Raw genomic sequence first — 18905 nt, 5'->3', positions numbered from 1 at the left:
TGCGTGTGTCCACAAGGCGTGACAGCGTGCGTGCCCGCGGGTGTGACGGCGTGCGTGCCCGCGGGTGTGACCGTGTGTGTGCCCGTGGGTGTGACAGCGTGTGCGCTCGCAGGTGTGACAGTGTGTTCGCCCGCGGGTGTGACGGCATGCGTGTGTCCACAAGGCGTGACAGCGTGCACAAGGCTGTTCCCTCCAGCTTCACAGCTGGACGAAGCAGCTTCCGATGCTCACGTCCAGTGTGCACAGCCTGATCCTGCTCCGGACCTGTTCAAAAAGCAACGTGTTTCCTCTGAAATAGCAGCGGAGCGGCTCCACGCTAAAAGTCACTGTGTCTCACGAAACAACTCATTAGATTAATGAGGATGAAACACGTTTTCTTGCACAAAACCTATCAAGTACGCCATTAACTCTCAAGCCCTGGGTATAGAGCATAATTTCCTTTTGGGGAAGAATCGTTAGAATGTTGATCTGGTGTCTCGCATAATGTCCTCTTAATAAATTTGTGCTGATGAAGGCTTGAAAAGTAACAGGTTAATGCCGCCCGAATAACAATGGCCTTGTTAGTTATAGTTTATTTGTTTCATTTTGCGTGACAACCTGGAGAGCAGTCGTGATGAGGTCTTGAATTCACTTGTACGTTTTCAGTGTCTCTTCTCCCCGGATTTGCTCATAAATCCCCTTACTCTCATTTGGGGTTGCTTGTCTACATATGGAAGGCAATAGTCTGCAAAGCTCCTTAAATCATCCGGATAAAATTATTCTGAACAGGATTCACTTCCGAGATGTCACTGTCAGGTACAGTCCCTTCTTAGCCTGAAGAGGTTTGCTTTTAGACACCAGATCTGTAAACCTTGGTACTGTGGTAGGCAATAATCAATGATACTGGGAATTGGTAAGAGAATAGACTGAATTTGACCTTGGCCACCACATGCCATTGAAAGGACCATACTCCGTGTCAAATGTCTCTTAATATGTGATCACACAGCAAAGAAACGCTAAGCATGAAATTAATGCTGTCCTTTGCTGTACTTTATTTTTATGAGATACGGTTCTGTCTTTTAGTCCCCTGCAGTGGCAATTTCACTCAGCGCAGAGGTACCATTTTATCCCCCGGCTATCCTGAACCATATGGTAACAACTTAAACTGTATCTGGAAAATCATAGTTACGGAGGGATCAGGAATCCAGGTAAGCCCCTCAAGCCCAGAGCGCCTGAATGCACGGGGCTTGCTTTCTGTGTTTGTTTTCTTGTTTCGTTGGTTATTTTTAAATACTTAAACCATAACCTCTTTCCCTTTTCTTACTTCTTCTACAACATGCTTCTAATCACATTTCTAAACTTGGGATTAAAACCAATAGATTTAGGGGATAAAAGCTGCCCAAAGTGCCGTTTGTAGAAATTTGCAAATGTCACTTCATGGTTTGTTTTGTGGGGTTTCACCTTTCTCTTTGGTGTATGTATTAAGTTTCATGGAAAAACCCTGCATGATCAGGCAAATTTCTTTAAACCGAAAATACTTAGTAACTGAACACTGTTGTTTGCTAGATTCAAGTGATCAGTTTTGCCACGGAGCAGAACTGGGACTCTCTGGAGATTTACGATGGAGGGGACATGACCGCGCCCAGGCTGGGAAGCTTCTCAGGTACGATGACACCAGTTCCCTCTCGTCTTTGTGAATCAGAATCATCAAACACTAACGAAATGAGCAACAGCCACAAAACGTTCCATGTAGACGTTTTCCTACAACACTCGTGCGCACATCCACATTCGCTCATCTAGTGTTGACAGTCTTAGAGCGAGACCACAGGTGAGCCAAGAGACAGCTTTGTTCCCAGTGAGCGGGACTCACGCTGGGGAGGTAGCAGGTAGACGGTGTTTGCGTGTGACAGTCTGAGGCCGGGGGACGAGGGACCCAGGGGTAGTGATGGCAGGTAGGGGTGAAGCAAAGAGTAGGTCACGGTTCACAGTTCCTGCGAAGAGATGTGCTGAGATCGGGCCGTCCAGGAAATTGTACTCCGCGGTTTGCAGCTTCGAGGCCTGAGATCTGTAGTGCTTTGGGACCCGCCAGGTTTGCAGAGCAGCTCCGCCCTTGACAGCAGATGTCCCCAGACCTGAAGTGTAGGCAGCCCCTCCTTGCTCTTTCTTCCACCTGCTGGGTCCCCAGAAACTGCTTCCGGGTTGACCTTGGCGTCTCCCTCCTCGCCCTGGTGGTAAGCCGTACCGCCCAGCTCTCTCTTCCCTTTCTTTTCTACTGGGAGGTTATCTTGTTTCCTCCACCCTGAACAGCACCAATGTATCAAAATTCCCGAAAGAGGGGCGCGTGGGTGGCCCAGTCCGTAAGCATCTGACTTTTGGTCTTGGCTCGGGTCATGATGTCACGGTTTGTGAGTTCGAGCCCCATGTTGGGCTCTGTGCTGACAACGAGGACCCTGCTTAGGATTCTCTCTCTCCCTCTCTCTCTGCCCCTTTCCGGCATTCTCTCTCTCTCTCCCTCTCTTCTCTGTCTCTGTCTCCCTCTCTCTCTGCCCCTTTCCGGCTCTCTCTCTCTCTCTCTCCCTCTGTTCTCTGTCTCTGTCTCCCTCTCTCTCTGCCCCTTTCCGGCGCACTCTCTCTCTCTCTCTCTCTCCCTTTCTTCTCTCTCTCTGTCTCCCTCTCTCTCTGCCCCTTTCTGGCACTCTCTCTCTCTCTCTCCCTCTCTTCTCTGTCTCTGTCTCCCTCTCTCTCTGCCCCTTTCCAGCTCTCTCTCTCTCTCTCTCTCCCTTTCTTCTCTGACTCTGTCTCCCTCTCTCTCTGCCCCTTTCCGGCGCGCTCTCTCTCTCTCTCTCTCTCCCTCTCTCTCTCTCCCTCTCTCCCTCTCTCCCTCTCTCTCCCTTTCTTCTCTGACTCTGTCTCCCTCTCTCTCTGCCCCTTTCCGGCACTCTCTCTCTCTCTCTCCCTCTCTTCTCTGTCTCTGTCTGTCTGTCTCTCTCTCTCTCAAAGTAAATAAACCTTAAAAAATTTTTAAAAATCTTGACAGTAGCTGTTATCAAGATCACCGTCTTCCCTGTCACCATCATCATCATCATCATGACCTTTACTGAGCCCTGATAGGGCCAGGCTAACAGAGTCCTAAAAATCGCACTCTGCGCGAAGTGCTGTCCTTGCCCTTGTCTTACAACTGAGGAGCAAAGATCTCCACGTTTGAGAATTAACCGGGATTGCACAGAAAACTAAGAGCTTTTCTAAGAGTGTGCCCGGCCCCACAGACGGCTCCTTGTGTGGCACGGGCCCGAACGACGTCTCCCGCTTATCTCAGCCGCATCTGGAGATAACTCCATCCTGTCGCTCGGCAGGCGCCGAAAGAAAAGTGGGTGACGGGCAGGCTGTTTGCGGTGCTCGCCACAGCTGTGATCTTACCACGACTTCTTAAGTTACTCCAGAGTTGTCTCTGGCTGTCAGCCAATGAAAACATCTTTTTACGGAGCCATTTAAAGTTTAGTGTGAGCCAATGCCAGTAGAAGGTATCACTCCTCACACGCCACCTGTGCTGGTCTGTCTTTGCATGGTGTATCTTTGGGGACGTTTATGTGCGACTGCCCCTCCCAGACCTGCACGCCTCATCTGCTGTGCTGTCTCCCCTGGAAAGGTTCACGTCCTGCCCCCACCACGTAGCGCCTGTCGCAGTCTAGCTTGGCCTGCGATTTTTCACACCGCCTCCTATGTGTCAGTATGATGCACATATCAGGCACCATGTTTGTTTTGGGGAATAAAAAAGTCTGTCACAAAAAACAACACACTTGCACATCCGTATGCATACGGCAAAACGTAATAATGTTCACAATCATAATCATACATGTTTTCATCATATATAAATATAACGTAACCTAGTAATACCTGTAACTTTTGGCAAAGATGTAAGACCACAGGCAGGTGTTGGGTGATGAAGGAGGTCAAAAGCTGCATTTGCCTAGGATTTGGGGGAACAAACGAAGAAATGTCTTAATGGATGGCATAAAATATCTGGGGAAAATTATAACATCTTAACAGATGAGTAAAACATGGGCAGATAAATCCAAGAGAGAAGAAATGCTTCAGGCAGTGACACCCTGTGGTTTAGTGTGTCTGTCTATTATACAGTGAACCCTTGAACAACATGGGTTTGAACCACAGGGGTCCACTTATACGTGGAATTTGTTCAATAAACGGAGAACAAAACGGTAAACATACTTTCTCTTCCTTACGGTTTTCTTGAGTAAAACTTGCTTCCAAGGTATATCTTTTGCGATTTTTTATCTGAAGTTCAAATTTCATCATTCAAATCTATTTTTTATGTATCAACTAATGTACATCAGCCTGGATTAAGCCTTCTCTGGAATAACTAGTGTCCACTGTGTGTGAACTTAGCTTGAGATGTGTGATGTTATATTTCTTAGTTAATATTAGGAATAGGTTGATTTCTCAAAAAGAAGGGTTTAACCTTGAACGAATTTTTCCACCTAATTTTCTGAGGCACGAGTGTGTTGCTGAACACATTTACATACAACGTGTGTACATGTTCTTTGTATACAGCAAGGCGGTTGTATGGTTGATTGACCAAGGCTAGCAGGAATGACTTCCTAAATGCTAGTAAAAATGATAATAATAAAAGAAGTAAACACATTGCCTACCTATGTGGCAAAGAAGAACAATACCAATCTTCTCTCTCTTATTTTAGTTTTTGGAATTAGTCAGGAGAACAGAACCTTATTTTTCTGATATTTCACGTGTACAAATTTAAACATATTAAGTCAATTGATGTAGACGTCAAGATGCATTTGTAACTAATAATCGGGTTTACTTTTAATAGTAAACACTGTCTCTAGCTAAATGTGTAGATGTTGGCTACACTTTTCAATTTTTTTTCCAAGTTTCTATTTCAATTCCAGTTAGTTCACATGGAGTGTGATGTTAGTTTCAGGTGTACAATATAGCGATTCAATATAGCATTTGATTCAATGTCGCACTTCACTATAACACCCAGTGCTCATCACAGGTGCCTTCCTTAATCTCCATCATTTAAAACCTATTTGGCATAAATACCATTGCAATGCAATTCTGAGCACAACCACCAGGAGTTGGCACACACTGCATGGGTTGAAGGCATGGTTTTCCAACTCCCCTGAGACCCCAGTCCCACGCTCAGTGTCCTTGGACCACCCGCCCTTTGACCGACTGGCTAAAAACTCAGGGGTTTATCTTAGTTTGAATCATTCTCTTACATAGCTCACAGGACATGAGAAAGCAATCTGCTAATAAATAAAGTGTATTGTAAAGTAATCATATCAGGAACAGCCAGATGAAGTGACTCATAGAGCGGCATCTGGGAGGGTCTCAAACATGAGCCTTCCGTGTCCTCAGGACATGTCACTTTCCAGGCACACCAATGTGTATCACCCACCTGGAAGCTCTCCTGAGCTCTGCTCTCCAGACTTTCCACTGGGTTTTCATTATGGAGGCACAATCCATTCAGTCCCTGGCTACAAGATACGATTCAGTCTTCAGCTCCTTACCCCACAGAGGTTGGGAGGCCAGGCTGACATCATCTGGCTCAAAACCCCAAGCCGCTAAGCGCATGGCTGTCCTTCCCACATGCCCAGCCACCACCCTACTTTTTGATACACGTGATCATAAGCAGAGCTACCATAAACTCCAGTGTGGTCTAAGGAGCCCACCTGGAATAACAAAGACGTTCCTGTCAGAACAGTCCAAGGGTAGGGGGTTACTGTCTGGATACCAGGAACAAAGAGCAGACAGTTCATTTACTACACAGAACCACATATTAACAGTGCGAGCAGAGAATACACCACTATTTTGATTCTTTATCATTCTGAGATGTCACATATAAAAGGAATAACAAAACACTACTTAGTAAAGTCTTAAGAAAATATAGATGATGTGTAAGTTTTATAACATTGTTCTCTGTCCTCATAGTATCTGCCTTTGATCACAGTATTTTATGATATATGTTGGCTCGAGTGATTTTTATAATAGATGTGGTGGCATAGAGGTACCTGAGCCTAAAACATCTCTAAGATAATCGTCGATACGTAGCCTGTATTCTTTTCCGAAATAGAAATAAGGATTTGTTGTGTGTCAAGGTTGGGATTAAGAAATTCCTCCGAAAAAAATCATCATGGAGTTTGCTGTTGCTATCAACTTTCTTGCAAAATGTAAGATGCAAACTTCTTGTAAAAGTTCTAACCAAAAATGCAAAATGCAGATGTATTGCAAAATTCCTTGCAAAAATGCAAAGATATAAGCTTTTAAGAAAACTAATATTAAGTTAAATAAAAGCGGGTGAGCAAGCAATGTGATCAAAAGAAAAAGTCATTAATAAATAACATGTGAAGATATAAATCCAGTTTGAAGTCATCTAATTGGAAATAATAACATGATACATTATTTTATATAATGTCTTCTACCAAATTAAAAGAGTCTGTCTGACAATCTTTTCCCATGCACTTAGATTGAACTTCTTTATACTAAAAATCAATTGCATTAAATAATATACAGTGTTATGCCATATGCAAATATATAATAATATTATGATATTGCAGACACACTTCTTTCTGAAGTTAAACAGACCACTTACATCTTGTGGTTTAATATTCCAAGGTTTATGTATTTTTGAGATAACCTAATAATGTTTGAATGGGGGTGATTTGGTTGTTTCTAAGACCTTCTCACCTTCCAAGAGAATAGCATTTTTTTGTGAGTGAGCCTAGTCAACCACATCCTCCTCCTCTGGGCTGCTTTCAGCCTTTGTCACAAATGCATATTGGGGGAAAAAATATCAGTGAGAGCCACGTTCACAAATTCAGCATTTTTTACAGTTGTAGCCATTGTGAATAACAAGGGTATGTTCAATGGAAAAAAAATAATTCGTGGTTTATGAATATGCCCTGTTGAAAAAATAATCGAGAAAATTCCTGATTTATACTCTACACATACATGACAATAGTCCCCCCTCACCTGTACTTTTGCTGTACGTGGTCTCACTTACCCATGATCAGCCACGGCCCTGGAAGAAGACGATCCTCCTTGTGACGTATTATCTGAAGGTCAATGCTGACCTATAGCTGTATATCACATGCCTGCATCATGCACCTGACTCTGTCCCACCAGGTGGGCATCTTACTGTCTTCACACTGTCACAAGAGGGGAGCCTGCAAGACAGTAAGATATTTTGAGGGAAAGACCACATTCGCATAAATTTTACTATGGCACCTGTTATAATTACTCTGTTATTAGTTGTTGTTAATCTCTTACTGTGCCTCACTTATAAGCCACACTTTATCATGGGTGTGCATGTATAGCAAAATGCATAGCATACACAGGGTTTGGTACGTTCCGTGGTTCCGGGCATCCGGGGGTCTTAGAATGTACCTCCTGTGGATAAAGGGGACTACTGTGTACTATTTTATGTAATATGGTGACGGTGGAGAAAGTGCTTCTCTTACATAGTTGTATATGGACCCTTTGGCTTCTCTGTTATTTTACTTACTGCCTCCCAAGGGAAGAGTAGTGGCCTTTCTGATGGTGAGAGCCTCTCGCTCTTGGATTCGGGTACGTAATGAGCACACCACTGTGGAAAGGAATGACGTCACAGTCATTAGCACTCATTCATCCTCGGAACAGTGGACCAGGCAAGGCCTGTGTGTCTCTTTCCTTCCCTATGATTCGGCCGAGACCAAGTGTGCGAGGGTTCTTCTGTCTTTGCACCGCAAGCTTTGGGGGAAATTATCTTGGGTTCTGATTCCTAGCCCACTGTTTCTCTCTCTCCATCTCTCTCTTTCTGCACACACACCGCTCCAAGTGAGTCCCAAGACAGACGCTGGTGTGGCCCCTGATGATTCACCCACACACCGTCGGAAGCCCGACTCCTTTTTCGTTTGAGGGGTATGTGGCATTTGTCCAGATTTAAAAAGAAGAGCTTTATTTTACTTCTGGCTATGATCTTCTCTTTATTCACTATTGGACAGACTCTGAGGCCATGAAGGATGAATGGTTTCAGACCCAGTGCATACGGCAGGGTATCTTCCTAGCTGGAGTTAATTTTGTGAGGGATGGCATGAATTTTCAGATTTCGTTGTGACTGCCTTTCTTTTCCCGTGTGCTTGCTGGGTGTGTTTGGAACAGTCAGGGACCCCACAGAGTGGATGAGCAAGACGGTAGCTGGTCAGGTCAGAAGGCTGGGCACGTACGTGGGAACTGAGGACCTGAGTAATATAGTGACGGCAGTGAGAACCAGGTTTCTCCGTATTTGCTAAAGGAGTTAGAGACATGGAAATGAGGCAGGCTACTTGGATTTGAATTAGAGGTCTCAGTGCAAACTCATGGTTTTAATATGTATCGATGAAAATACAGATGTAAGCGTGTGTGTGCGTGTGCGTGTGTGTGTGTGTGCGCGCGTATTTCCCACCTCTGTCTTTTGGCAGATGTAAAGCAGCACCCCGGTAGCCAAGAACCCCTCTGGCACCCAATGCTGAGTTTCTGGATACCAACTTAATACTGTTTTTCCCTAGAGGAGCAAATATTCTTGGAGAAATGAAGCCTCATTTTTCAGGGCTCTGGTAGGAAAAAAACATTACACACACACACACACACACACACACACACACACACACAACGAGCTGCTCTGTCTAAAATAGAAATCTATGAGTCCATCCCAATATAAGTAGCTACATGCATAAACGAAATGAATGAAGAAGAACAATTTCCCTCACAGCACGCAAACTAATACATCTGGCTGGAAGGTGGAATGAGAGGATCATCATTTGGCAACTGTTCCAATGATAAGCAATTCAAACTGGAACATCCATGGATGCCAGAACTGCTGGGCCGAATTCTGATGAGAAACGGCGCATTCATGGTCTCGTTGCATCTCCCCGCCTAATTGGTACTCACTCAGAGCAGGAGAGTAGGAACTCCGGAGGGGAGAAGCCCGGCAGATTCCACATTGGCCCAGTGTCAGTGGTGGGGCCTCCGGTAACGGACATGGTATGAACGGGTGTACTGATGGACCCGCTGTCAAAGCAAGCAGACATCCGAGAGCTTGACTCCTCGTGGGGCTGCACCTGCGCTGCTGGAAAGTACCCCCGTCCCGGCCCATCTAACACCAACGTGATGCGCCGAGAGCAGGGTTTGGAGGAACTGCCCCGAAGGAGCCTGTGCAGCCCGAGCACAACAGCCCCCTCGCACCCCCAAGACCGAGTGTGGAGCGGATGAGACAACCAGGCAGGAATACAGTGTCAGCTTTTAACATTCTTGCCAAAAATGCATAGGCCGAGTCGAATAGCAAAGACCATCAGACAGACTCAAGTTGAAAAATATTCCACTCAAAAAACGTGCTTGTGTTTTTGGAAAGTATCGAGTTGTTAAAGGCGTGAAAAGACTAAGAAACTCTTCTGGATGGAAGAAAACGAAGGGAGCCAAAGATTGAATGCGCCCTGCATGATCACGGACAGAATCTTTCTGCTACGAAAGCCAGTATTGGGGGAAGTCAAATGAGATCTGTGGATTGCATGTTTGGAACTACCGTGTCTGTGTTAGTTTTTCCTTGATTTGAGATGTTCTGTTGTAAGGAACACACGCTGAAGTTTTACAAGAAATGGGCCATCACATTTGTAACTTACAAATTGTTTAGAATAAAATAATGTATATACACACATATATAAATTAGTAATAGAGATAAATATAATTATTATGTAGTATAGAAAGATACAGTGGATATGTGGTGTGTTCGTGCTATATTTGCACCTTTTTAATGTTTGTTTATTTATTTTGAAAGAGAGAGAGAAACAGGGAAACAGAGAGTGAGTGGGTGAGGGGCAGAAGAGAGAGAGAGACAATCCCAGGCAGTCTCCACATTGTCAGCACAGAGCTCGACATGGGGCTCGATCCCATGAACCATCAGATCATGACCTGAGCTGAAATCAAGAGTTGGACCCTTGACCAACTGAGCCAGGCATCCTGAATCTTTTTTGAGGTACAAATGATTTGATTTTTTTTTTAATGATTTGAAATTTTTTAACAGGAGCTTTTTAAAAATTTTATATGGAAAAAGGATTATAAATCAGTCTTAACATTTCAATACTTTTAAAAGCATAATCAATATTTAAACTCTTTATTTCTATGGCACTTTAAAAAATATCTATAAGAGAATATTGAACCCGTTTTAAAAGTTTGTTATTGAGTAAAAACAAACAAGAACAAGTAGTTGTTAAAGGTACACATTTTAGGAAAAACAATTGACTTCTTGAATGAATTGAACTTTTTAAAAAAATTTGTTTGAATAGCCATATATATACATATGTATACGTATACATATGTATATATATGGCTTGTGTTCTAAGCCATCTACAATCATTTTTGGAAGCAGGCAGGCTATAAATTATAAATGAATAGAGTAGATCAAAATTCATACCAATTTGTCTGTGCTGAGAGTAGAATCTGTAGGGCTCTAATACCATTTCTCAATTTCCTGTGTTAGGTGTTGCTCTATCTAGGTCACAGTAAAACAATATGATCACAAATATACTGCCTGTGGCAACACTTTTAAAAAACATCTCCCAGGGGCGCCTGGGTGGCGCAGTCGGTTAAGCGTCCGACTTCAGCCAGGTCACGATCTCGCGGTCCGTGAGTTCGAGCCCCGCGTCAGGCTCTGGGCTGATGGCTCGGAGCCTGGAGCCTGTTTCCGATTCTGTGTCTCCCTCTCTCTCTGCCGCTCCCCCGTTCATGCTCTGTCTCTCTCTGTCCCAAAAATAAATAAAAAACGTTGAAAAAAAAAATTTAAAAAAAAAAAAAAAAAACATCTCCCAGCTGGGTTTTGTGTGCTGGGAATAACTTCCTGTTAGTGCAGTCTAGAGAGGCCCCCGTGGGCGCCCCTTCACGGCAGGTGTGGCTTGCCCTCCCTCCAGCTGGGGCCAGGTTCTCCCTGCACGGCACCCTCCCAGGCCTCCCTCGCTAATTGGTACCCGTGTGTCTGGTGTGCCCCCCGAGGCGTCAAGATCCGGCATCTTTTGTAGAGGAGCGAGTGGTTATATTTCATCCTAGAGCTGCAAACAAAGTCATTCAGGCCTTGCTACCATCAGTAATAACACGTAGAGGGAACCTCACTCACACAGCATTGTCACATACGTGGCAATTTATTACTCACATGTAAGGGACTTAATATCGTGTTCATTTTCGGGGCACCCAAGTGGCTTAGTCCATTAAGCATCCAACTTCGGCTCAGGTCATGATCCCGTGGTTTGTGAGCTCGAGCCCCACGTTAGGCTCTGTGCTGACAGCACGGAGCCTGCTTGGGATTCTTACTCTCTTCTTCTCTCTGCCCCTCCCCACTTGTGTTCTCTCTCTCAAAAAATAAACAAATAAACTTAAAATTACATATATCATCTTCATTTTATGGAACTGAAACATATTAAGATGTTTGCAGTGATGAGCTAATTTGTGTCAGGACTCAGGCATGGAAGCAGGTTTTCTGACCACACCGTAACTCAATCAACCAAAGACAAGCAAACCAAAAAGTTGAACAATGTGCAGTAAATACCTGTATGTACAGATTCCTCTCCTGGGCCCTGAAGGCTGTGAAGTAAATTTTGGAAAGTAGAAGTTAGGGTCTCGTCTCCCGAAGACAGCAAATTTGAAAGAACTGAACCAAGCAGGAAGCCCTGCAGAGGAGTATTGTCCTACACGTGAAGGCAGAGAAAAGCTGTGTTGCTACAGACGAGGGTGGCCTGGGTGGTATCTAGAGGAGAGGGTAACTGGGTCGTTGTCTGGTCTTTGGTAGAAGACGCATGGGCGGGAAGCAAGGAAGGGCAGCACTGTTTAAAGGAGTTTGAGTCGGGGCGTCTGGTGGCTCAGTCAGTTGAGCGTCCAGCTCTTGATCTCGGCTCAGGTCGTGATCCCAGGGTCGTGGGATTCAGCACCGTGTTGGGTTCTGCACCGAGCATGGAGCCTGCCTGGGATTCTCTCTGTCTGTCCTTCTGCCATTCTCCCCACTCATGCTTTCTCTCTCTCTAAAATAAATAAATGTAAATAAAAATTAAAAATGCAGCAGAAAAAGTCATCGGTTACCCCAAATTGCAGGTAAAACCAGGCAGACAGTAATGCAGATCCTGTCATGGCACCTGATTTGGTTAGACTAGTTAGATCAATGGTAACATGTCATTCTTTCTGCAAAGATTATCTAAAAATACAAAACTGGTACTTGTTAGGGCAGCACACTTACTAAAATGCTTGTCGTGAAGGACACCGGCTGGTGTGGGAAGTGTTGAATCACTATACTGTACCTATACAGATAACACTGTATGTTGACTCTCCTGGACCTAAAATATTTTAAAGTTGGGAAACCACTAGAAAAAGTACATGAGAACACAAAAATAATACCAGAGAGAGAAGATAGCAAACATCATACACAATGAACACAAATGGGTAAAAATCGGTGTTTTTGGTGGAGGTCTCTTTCTTGTCTTGATGTGGACAGGTCTTGAGTCAGGCCAACAAGTGGGTGCCATGGATGCCTTCCTCCCTCTTCCTCCTAAGTTTCTCTCTGAGGCCTCTTCTCTCTGACCCAAGTCAGCATTATCTACAATAACCAAGATATGGAAGCAGCCCAAGTGTCCATCCATAGATGAATGGATAACATAGATGTACACACACACACACACACACACACACACACACACACACTGGAATACTACTCAGCCATAAAAAGGAGAGGAATCTTGTCATTTGCAGTAACATGGTTGGATCTAGAGGGTATGATGCTAAGTGAAATAAGTCAGTCAGAGAAAGACAAATACCAAATGATTTCACTCACATGTGAAATTTAAGAAACAAAAGAGATGAACAAATAAAAAGAGAAACAAATGAAAACCACTCTTAGATGCAGGGTGATGGTCACCAGAGGGGAGGAGGATATGGAGATAGCTGACATAGATGACAGGGATTGAGAGTCCACTTATCTCGATGAGCACTGAGTGATGTATAGAATTGTTGAACCCCTACATTGTACACTTGAAGCTAATGTGAAAATGTATGTTAGTTACAATTGATTTTTTTAAAGAGGGTAAAATGGGTCAAAAGAAAAGAGAAAGAGTATCATAGGCCTATAATTATGGGAACACCTCCAACAGAAAACATGAGTTGTGAAAGAGAAGAAGCTAGAAATGTAGACATTGGTTAGATCATGCAGGGTCTTAGGTCAAATCAAGGAAGCTGAAATTCCATCCTAAGATCATCAAAAATCCATGAGAATTTCCATATGAAATAATCATATGTCCGTTAAAAAAAGAAAGCTTTCCGACTCCTGGGTGGAGAAATGAATTGGTTGAGGGCAACAGGAGATTCAGAAAACAGGTCGGGAGAGCGTTGCATTCATCGTACTCACTGGTGGCTGGCCCTGGGGTGATGGCGGTGAAGGGGGAGGGTCTGAGGAGGCTGGCCAGAGGGGGCCTGTTGGCAGATGGCAGGGCGGGGTCGCAGAGAGAAGGAAGCCTGTGACGGGCCATGAGCAGATGCTAACTGCTTGTTGACTGACATGGGGACACAGGAGGTTGGCAGGTTTTACAGGCATAGATTATGAGTTAGGTTTGCACACTCCACCCGCAAAGGGCCTTTGGATACCTGGAGAGGTGAGGGCAGCGGGAGTCTGTACCTGGCTTGTGGACAGAAAGCTGGTGGAGGAAACGGGATCATGGAAACAGAGAGAAGGATGCTGGAGAATCTTACCTCTGCAGTAACGTTCATCTGTCTTGGATAATTATGGACTCATTTCCTTATTCCATCATTTAAAACAGCGTTTCCTTCTTTCCACAGCAGGGTTCTGTCCAGTGCGGCTTGTTGTAGTAATTTGCTTGTGCCGTGATGAGGTTCACCCTCATCTTGAAGCACGTGCATGTCAAGACAAGGGGATTTAAACTCGCTTATCATTTCCCATATTTAGTACATCCTCCCAGAATACTTTACACTTCTGATTGAGGAGCATTTTCCTTGTCCTCAGCCCCCTCCAGTGTCCATTTCTCTATCACCCTTGTCCCTGCCATCGATACCTCTCCTGCTGACTTTTTGTTTGTCACAACACAAGTCAATACATTTTAAGGAAAGCAAGCATCATGTCCTACACCTGTATTTTCCTCTTCACTCATGCTCAGTTGGAATTGTTTGCAGATCTCAGTGGGAACATTCTTCAGTTTGGATCCCCTAAGGATGGAAAAGAGAATGTGTAGTCAAAAGGAGCATTTTATCAGTATTTCAGATCAGTCCACCCAGGCTAACTGCTCCCCCAACCTCCATAAGACTTGCTCTTTTGAGGTTTTTAAAATATTTTTTTAAGTTTATTTATTTATTTTGAGAGAGAGAGAGAGAAAGACAGAGAAAGAAAGAAGTGGGGAGGGACAGAGAGAGAGGGAGAGAGAGAGAATCCCAAGCAGGTTCTGCACTCTCAGCGCAGAGCCCGATGCGGGGCTCGAACTCACAAACCATGAGCTCATGACCTGAGCAGAAACCAAGAGTCAGGTGCTTAACCGACTGAGCCACCCAGATGCCCCTCATTTGAGTTTTTCCCTCTTTGTTCAAGTCAAAACAAAACAAACAGACAAATAAAATGATTGTGTTGTTAAAAGAATGGCACTTGAAAAGCCAGTGCACCAGTGCCTGGTAGAACGTAAGAATTTGTGTGTTCATGCCCTGATACGTTAGAGAGACGTCACATCAGCTTGAGGGGGGCAGAGAGATGTGCAACTTTTTGCTGTACTCGCACAAGAGAAAGGCGCCAAAGGACAGAAGCATCAAAGCCCGTACTCAGATTCGGTAGGTTGCGATCAGACAGACCGCAGGGCTTTGTAAAACTGAACAGATAAACCCGTATATTTTTTCTAGAGGAAAGTGAATGCATTTGTGATGTTAAAGTCCCCCACCTGTTTCTTTCAGGAACCACGGTCCCAGCTCTTCTGAACAGCACGTCCAATCAGCTCTGTCTCCACTTCCAGTCTGACATTAGCGTGGCAGCCGCGGGCTTTCACCTGGAGTACAAAAGTAAGGTCCCCTCTTTCTGCATCCGGCTTCCGCTGTTATATCGAGTCATGTTCTGAAAGGAAAAACAAATCCGTGCCCTCATTACATAGTAAAATATCCTCGTCCCAAAACGACTCTCCAAGTTGCATGAAATTGGGTCATACAAAATCTGTCCCCATGAAATACATAGTATAAAGAGCAAACTAATGAGGAAATGTCAGTTAGTATCTGGAATCGTTGGATAAATGAAGTTCGTGTCTGGAAAAATTGTTCAGAAGCACAAAAAGTAACCGTGTGTGCTATTCCTGGTTTTCTTGTGAGTGGTGTTTATATTAGCGTCCAGAAACCCAGAGAGTCATCATTTGCAAGCCGATTATGGTCACAAGGCCTCCAAGGTGGGTGGCACAGGGCTATCACAGAGCCTCGCTGCACGCTGCCCGCTTCGTGTATTACTCATTTTAATTGGAAGAACGTGTCGCGAAGGAGACGCTAACCTTTTAAAAATGAATGTGAAAAGTGAGTTAATAGTCTGATAAATGGGTTGACAAAGGTCAGATTCACAAATCTTCTTTGGCGTTTGATGACGCAGGTAAACCTTGTAAAAACGAAGTAAGAGTTTCCAATGAGAGTCAGGTTTATTTTAGGACGTGTTTTCAAGCGCTAAAAATGCTTGATGTCGATATCCATCTCCTTTAATAAGTGCTTGCAAATAAGCAAATACACGCATGGCTTTAATAAGTGATCTTTTGAATGGAGATAAACAGTTCGCCGAGACGAAAATGCATGCGTGTTTTTGAAAGGCCAGATTTCCAGCTGATGATAAATATTCCGGACCAGACACAAACCACAGGGCTGTTTCCCGTTTCGGTTAAATTTCCCTACTTATTACAGGCATTTGTATGCAAGTTTATTCCAATTTATTTGAATAGGTCTACTTTGGTGACAGTGTAAAAGGATGCTGTGGGTGTTATTTACGTAGGAAATGTCTGGAAAAAATCTGCCACTCTGATGCATTTCGTGAACATCTGTAGATAGGAAACTCTCAACCTCATTTATGATAGCGCTAATAAATTTGCTAATACTTTCAGCAGTGTTAGAACTGATGAATGTTCTTATTTCTTTCTTCCAAACTTATGTTGTGGCTTCAGGCTTTTCACTTACTTCTCATAAAGAGAGGTGCTAGTAAAATGATTCGTCTGCAGTTACGAGTACGTACGATTACAGCTTCAACGATATAATTGTCTGCCTTTCACTCTATTTCCCGCCCATGCACTTCGTTAGAAGAGGAACATCAAGATCTTTCTCACCGAAATGCATCGTATTTACAAATCCGCAGCCTTGCTTAATTACTTAATGTGCTTATATTTTAGTTGGCCAAACATAATGCTACAGTCCTGTTGGTTAAGATTCGCTGGGAGTGGCTGTTTTTCGATGCCAGTACCATTCTGATACCACCTGTGTCGTTCATGTGTTCCCTTAGCCTCTGTGTATCTACAGGCGCTCGTTTCTCTGTTCTCATCCTACGTGCAGAGTTTAAAATGTGGGTTATGTAACGTGTTCATAGAATTAACCTTAAGAAGGTCAACAGCAAACAGTATAGGGACCGTGGAAATAAACTGCCCGGAGATTGTCTGATACTTTTAATCTCTTGACTTATTTTTGCATCTACCTGAAAATAGGTACCGCCTGTCCACAAGCCTCTAAATCCAGATTTGTTCCTAAAATTGATATCCGTGAGATCATAGTAAAAACAACAAAAGCCCCCGCCCTATGCCGGGTCTAAACATGTCGCAGCTCCTTCCTGCTTTGTCCTCAGAAAGCCCTCTTTTTGAGGTACGCCCGGTTTTTACAGGAGAAAGGACACAAGACAGTGTCTTCAGCCTGCACAGGCTCTAGCCACCCTGCTTGTGACCCACGGAATGTCCAGAGACCCTTCGTCACGAAGGCGCTTTACCAAAGGCAGGAGCAGCGCCTGCACTGTTGCGTTTGACGAACAGGGACACCGAGGGTCACGAGTAGTTGGGGGACACGCGGAAGGGAAGGAAGCCTGCAGGTCGGTGTTGGAGATGCGGCTTGTCTGGCACTGAAACCAGAGCTGTGATCGCTGATCCGCACCTGCTTCTCCGTGAAGACTTTCAGTTTCTCATCCAGAAGTGAGCGCCTGGCCCCGGTAGTGATAATGGGCCATCTTTCCGGATGAGCACTGATAGGAATTTCCCCAACAGAAAACAAACATTTTTATCTGAGGGGATGAAGCATAAAATTTTAATGACTGAGAAAGCAATTCCAGGAAGGTCTGATCAGATACGGGTGATCTGGGTTCTCTTGTGGGGTCCGAGCGGAAGCTCAAAAGATCGGCACAATTGAGCGCGCCACGTTCTGGAAGCCAGACGTCCTTCTTTTAATTTTTTCAGCAATTATTTATTTATTTTGACAGAGGCAGAGATGGCGTGAATGGGGGAGGGGCAGAGAGAGAAGGACAGCCTACCCCAGGCAGGTTCCACACTGTCCCCACAGAGCCTGATGCGGGGCTTGAACCACGAACCGTGAGGTCAGGACCTGAACCGAAATCAAGAGTCAGACACTCAACTGACTGAGCCACCCAGGCACCCCCGTCCTTCTTTTATTTTATCTATCTGGGTAGGAAGTTTGACACGGCTACACAGAGGGACACGGTTGTCACCCTTGCTCTGGGCTCTTTTCTTCAGAAAAACTACCAGAACAGAACAAAACAAATAAGCAAATACCATGGAACCTTAAAGATGTACGTAGGCAATGATGATGCTGGGTTACCCTGGAAATTATGAAATCTGAGCCGAGGGTACGTAGCATGAACCTGCCACTGGGGAACAGTCTGGTGGTAGCCATTCTAGAACTCGGCCGGAAAGAGCAGAGAAGGTTGGATATATATGAACATAAGCGTGTCTATTGACATACATGATATGTGCCATATACAGCAATACACCGGGGTTGGTTGACTTCACTGGAATTGGTGGGAGGAGAGCTAATAAGGTTGAAGCCATGCGCCCTGCCGGAGTGTTTGTCTTTGTCTTATTTGAAATAAGGAAGGGCACACCCCCCTGTGTCTGGGTCCCTGAGCTATTTGAGCCCCTTCCAGACCTTTGGCAGTTTGCCAAGAGGATGGCCTGAGTGTTTCATTCTTTCCCATGCGTGTTTGTCCTGTATTTGTCACAGAGGCAGCTTCATGTCCTGGATCTCCTGGAACAGGCTGTTCTTTGGACTTGCTGCCACCTGGGTACCTGCTACCTCGTCCCTTGGACGAGTTCAAGAAAAGTTAGGACCTCGCAGTTTAGATTTTTCTCGTTGTTAAAGTGAAAATAGTGTCTTATTTTTTCAGATTTCTATATCCTGTGTGGGAGTGGAAATCCTTTTGTGGGTTTCCCCTTGTCCAAAGATAAATATATAAATACCAAAGTTATTCTTTTAGGTTAACCAGGGACAAGCTTTTCTTGAATGCTCTTTTATACAATTTTTTTTTAAAGTGGGCTCCACACCCAACATGGAGCTTGAACTCACGACCCTGAGATCAAGAATTCCATGCTGTACTGGCTGAGCCAGCCAGGCACCCCTTGAAATGCTCATTTTGGAAAAAAGATGGTCTATCTATGTCTATCATCCATGTAACACGTACATAATTGTAACACAGTAATATAGGATTTTCATCATAACTGTGAAAATTTTACAAATACTTACAGATAAGTTATAGAATTAAATTTGATAATATGTTTATATTACAGATACATCATTAGCAGAATAAGTCCATCTAATCTAGAGCTATTCCCCATTTAGAAATTTTTGAATAGAAACTATTCTGATTTTTACATATACCCGTGCTTATTTAATAATCA

At 44.2% G+C, this 18905-nt stretch overlaps 1 protein-coding gene across 5 annotated transcripts in view; it reads left to right on the top strand.

The window, feature by feature from the left end:
• Nucleotides 1–18905, top strand: part of CSMD1 (CUB and Sushi multiple domains 1) — a 2016488-nt gene that overhangs the window by 1781911 nt on the left and 215672 nt on the right. For all 5 annotated transcript variants that reach the window (XM_058719853.1, XM_058719852.1, XM_058719850.1 and 2 more), the window contains 3 exons: nucleotides 1063–1187; nucleotides 1546–1642; nucleotides 14953–15057. In XM_058719853.1, coding sequence (XP_058575836.1) covers nucleotides 1063–1187; nucleotides 1546–1642; nucleotides 14953–15057 — 327 coding nt within the window. The remainder of the gene's footprint in view (nucleotides 1–1062; nucleotides 1188–1545; nucleotides 1643–14952; nucleotides 15058–18905) is intronic.

This window comes from Neofelis nebulosa, chromosome 3, assembly GCF_028018385.1.
Source record: "Neofelis nebulosa isolate mNeoNeb1 chromosome 3, mNeoNeb1.pri, whole genome shotgun sequence".
In the NCBI taxonomy this organism is placed as follows: domain Eukaryota; kingdom Metazoa; phylum Chordata; class Mammalia; order Carnivora; family Felidae; genus Neofelis; species Neofelis nebulosa.
The sequence above is the reverse complement of the archived record's forward strand: the minus strand, read 5'-3'. Positions and strand labels throughout refer to the sequence as shown.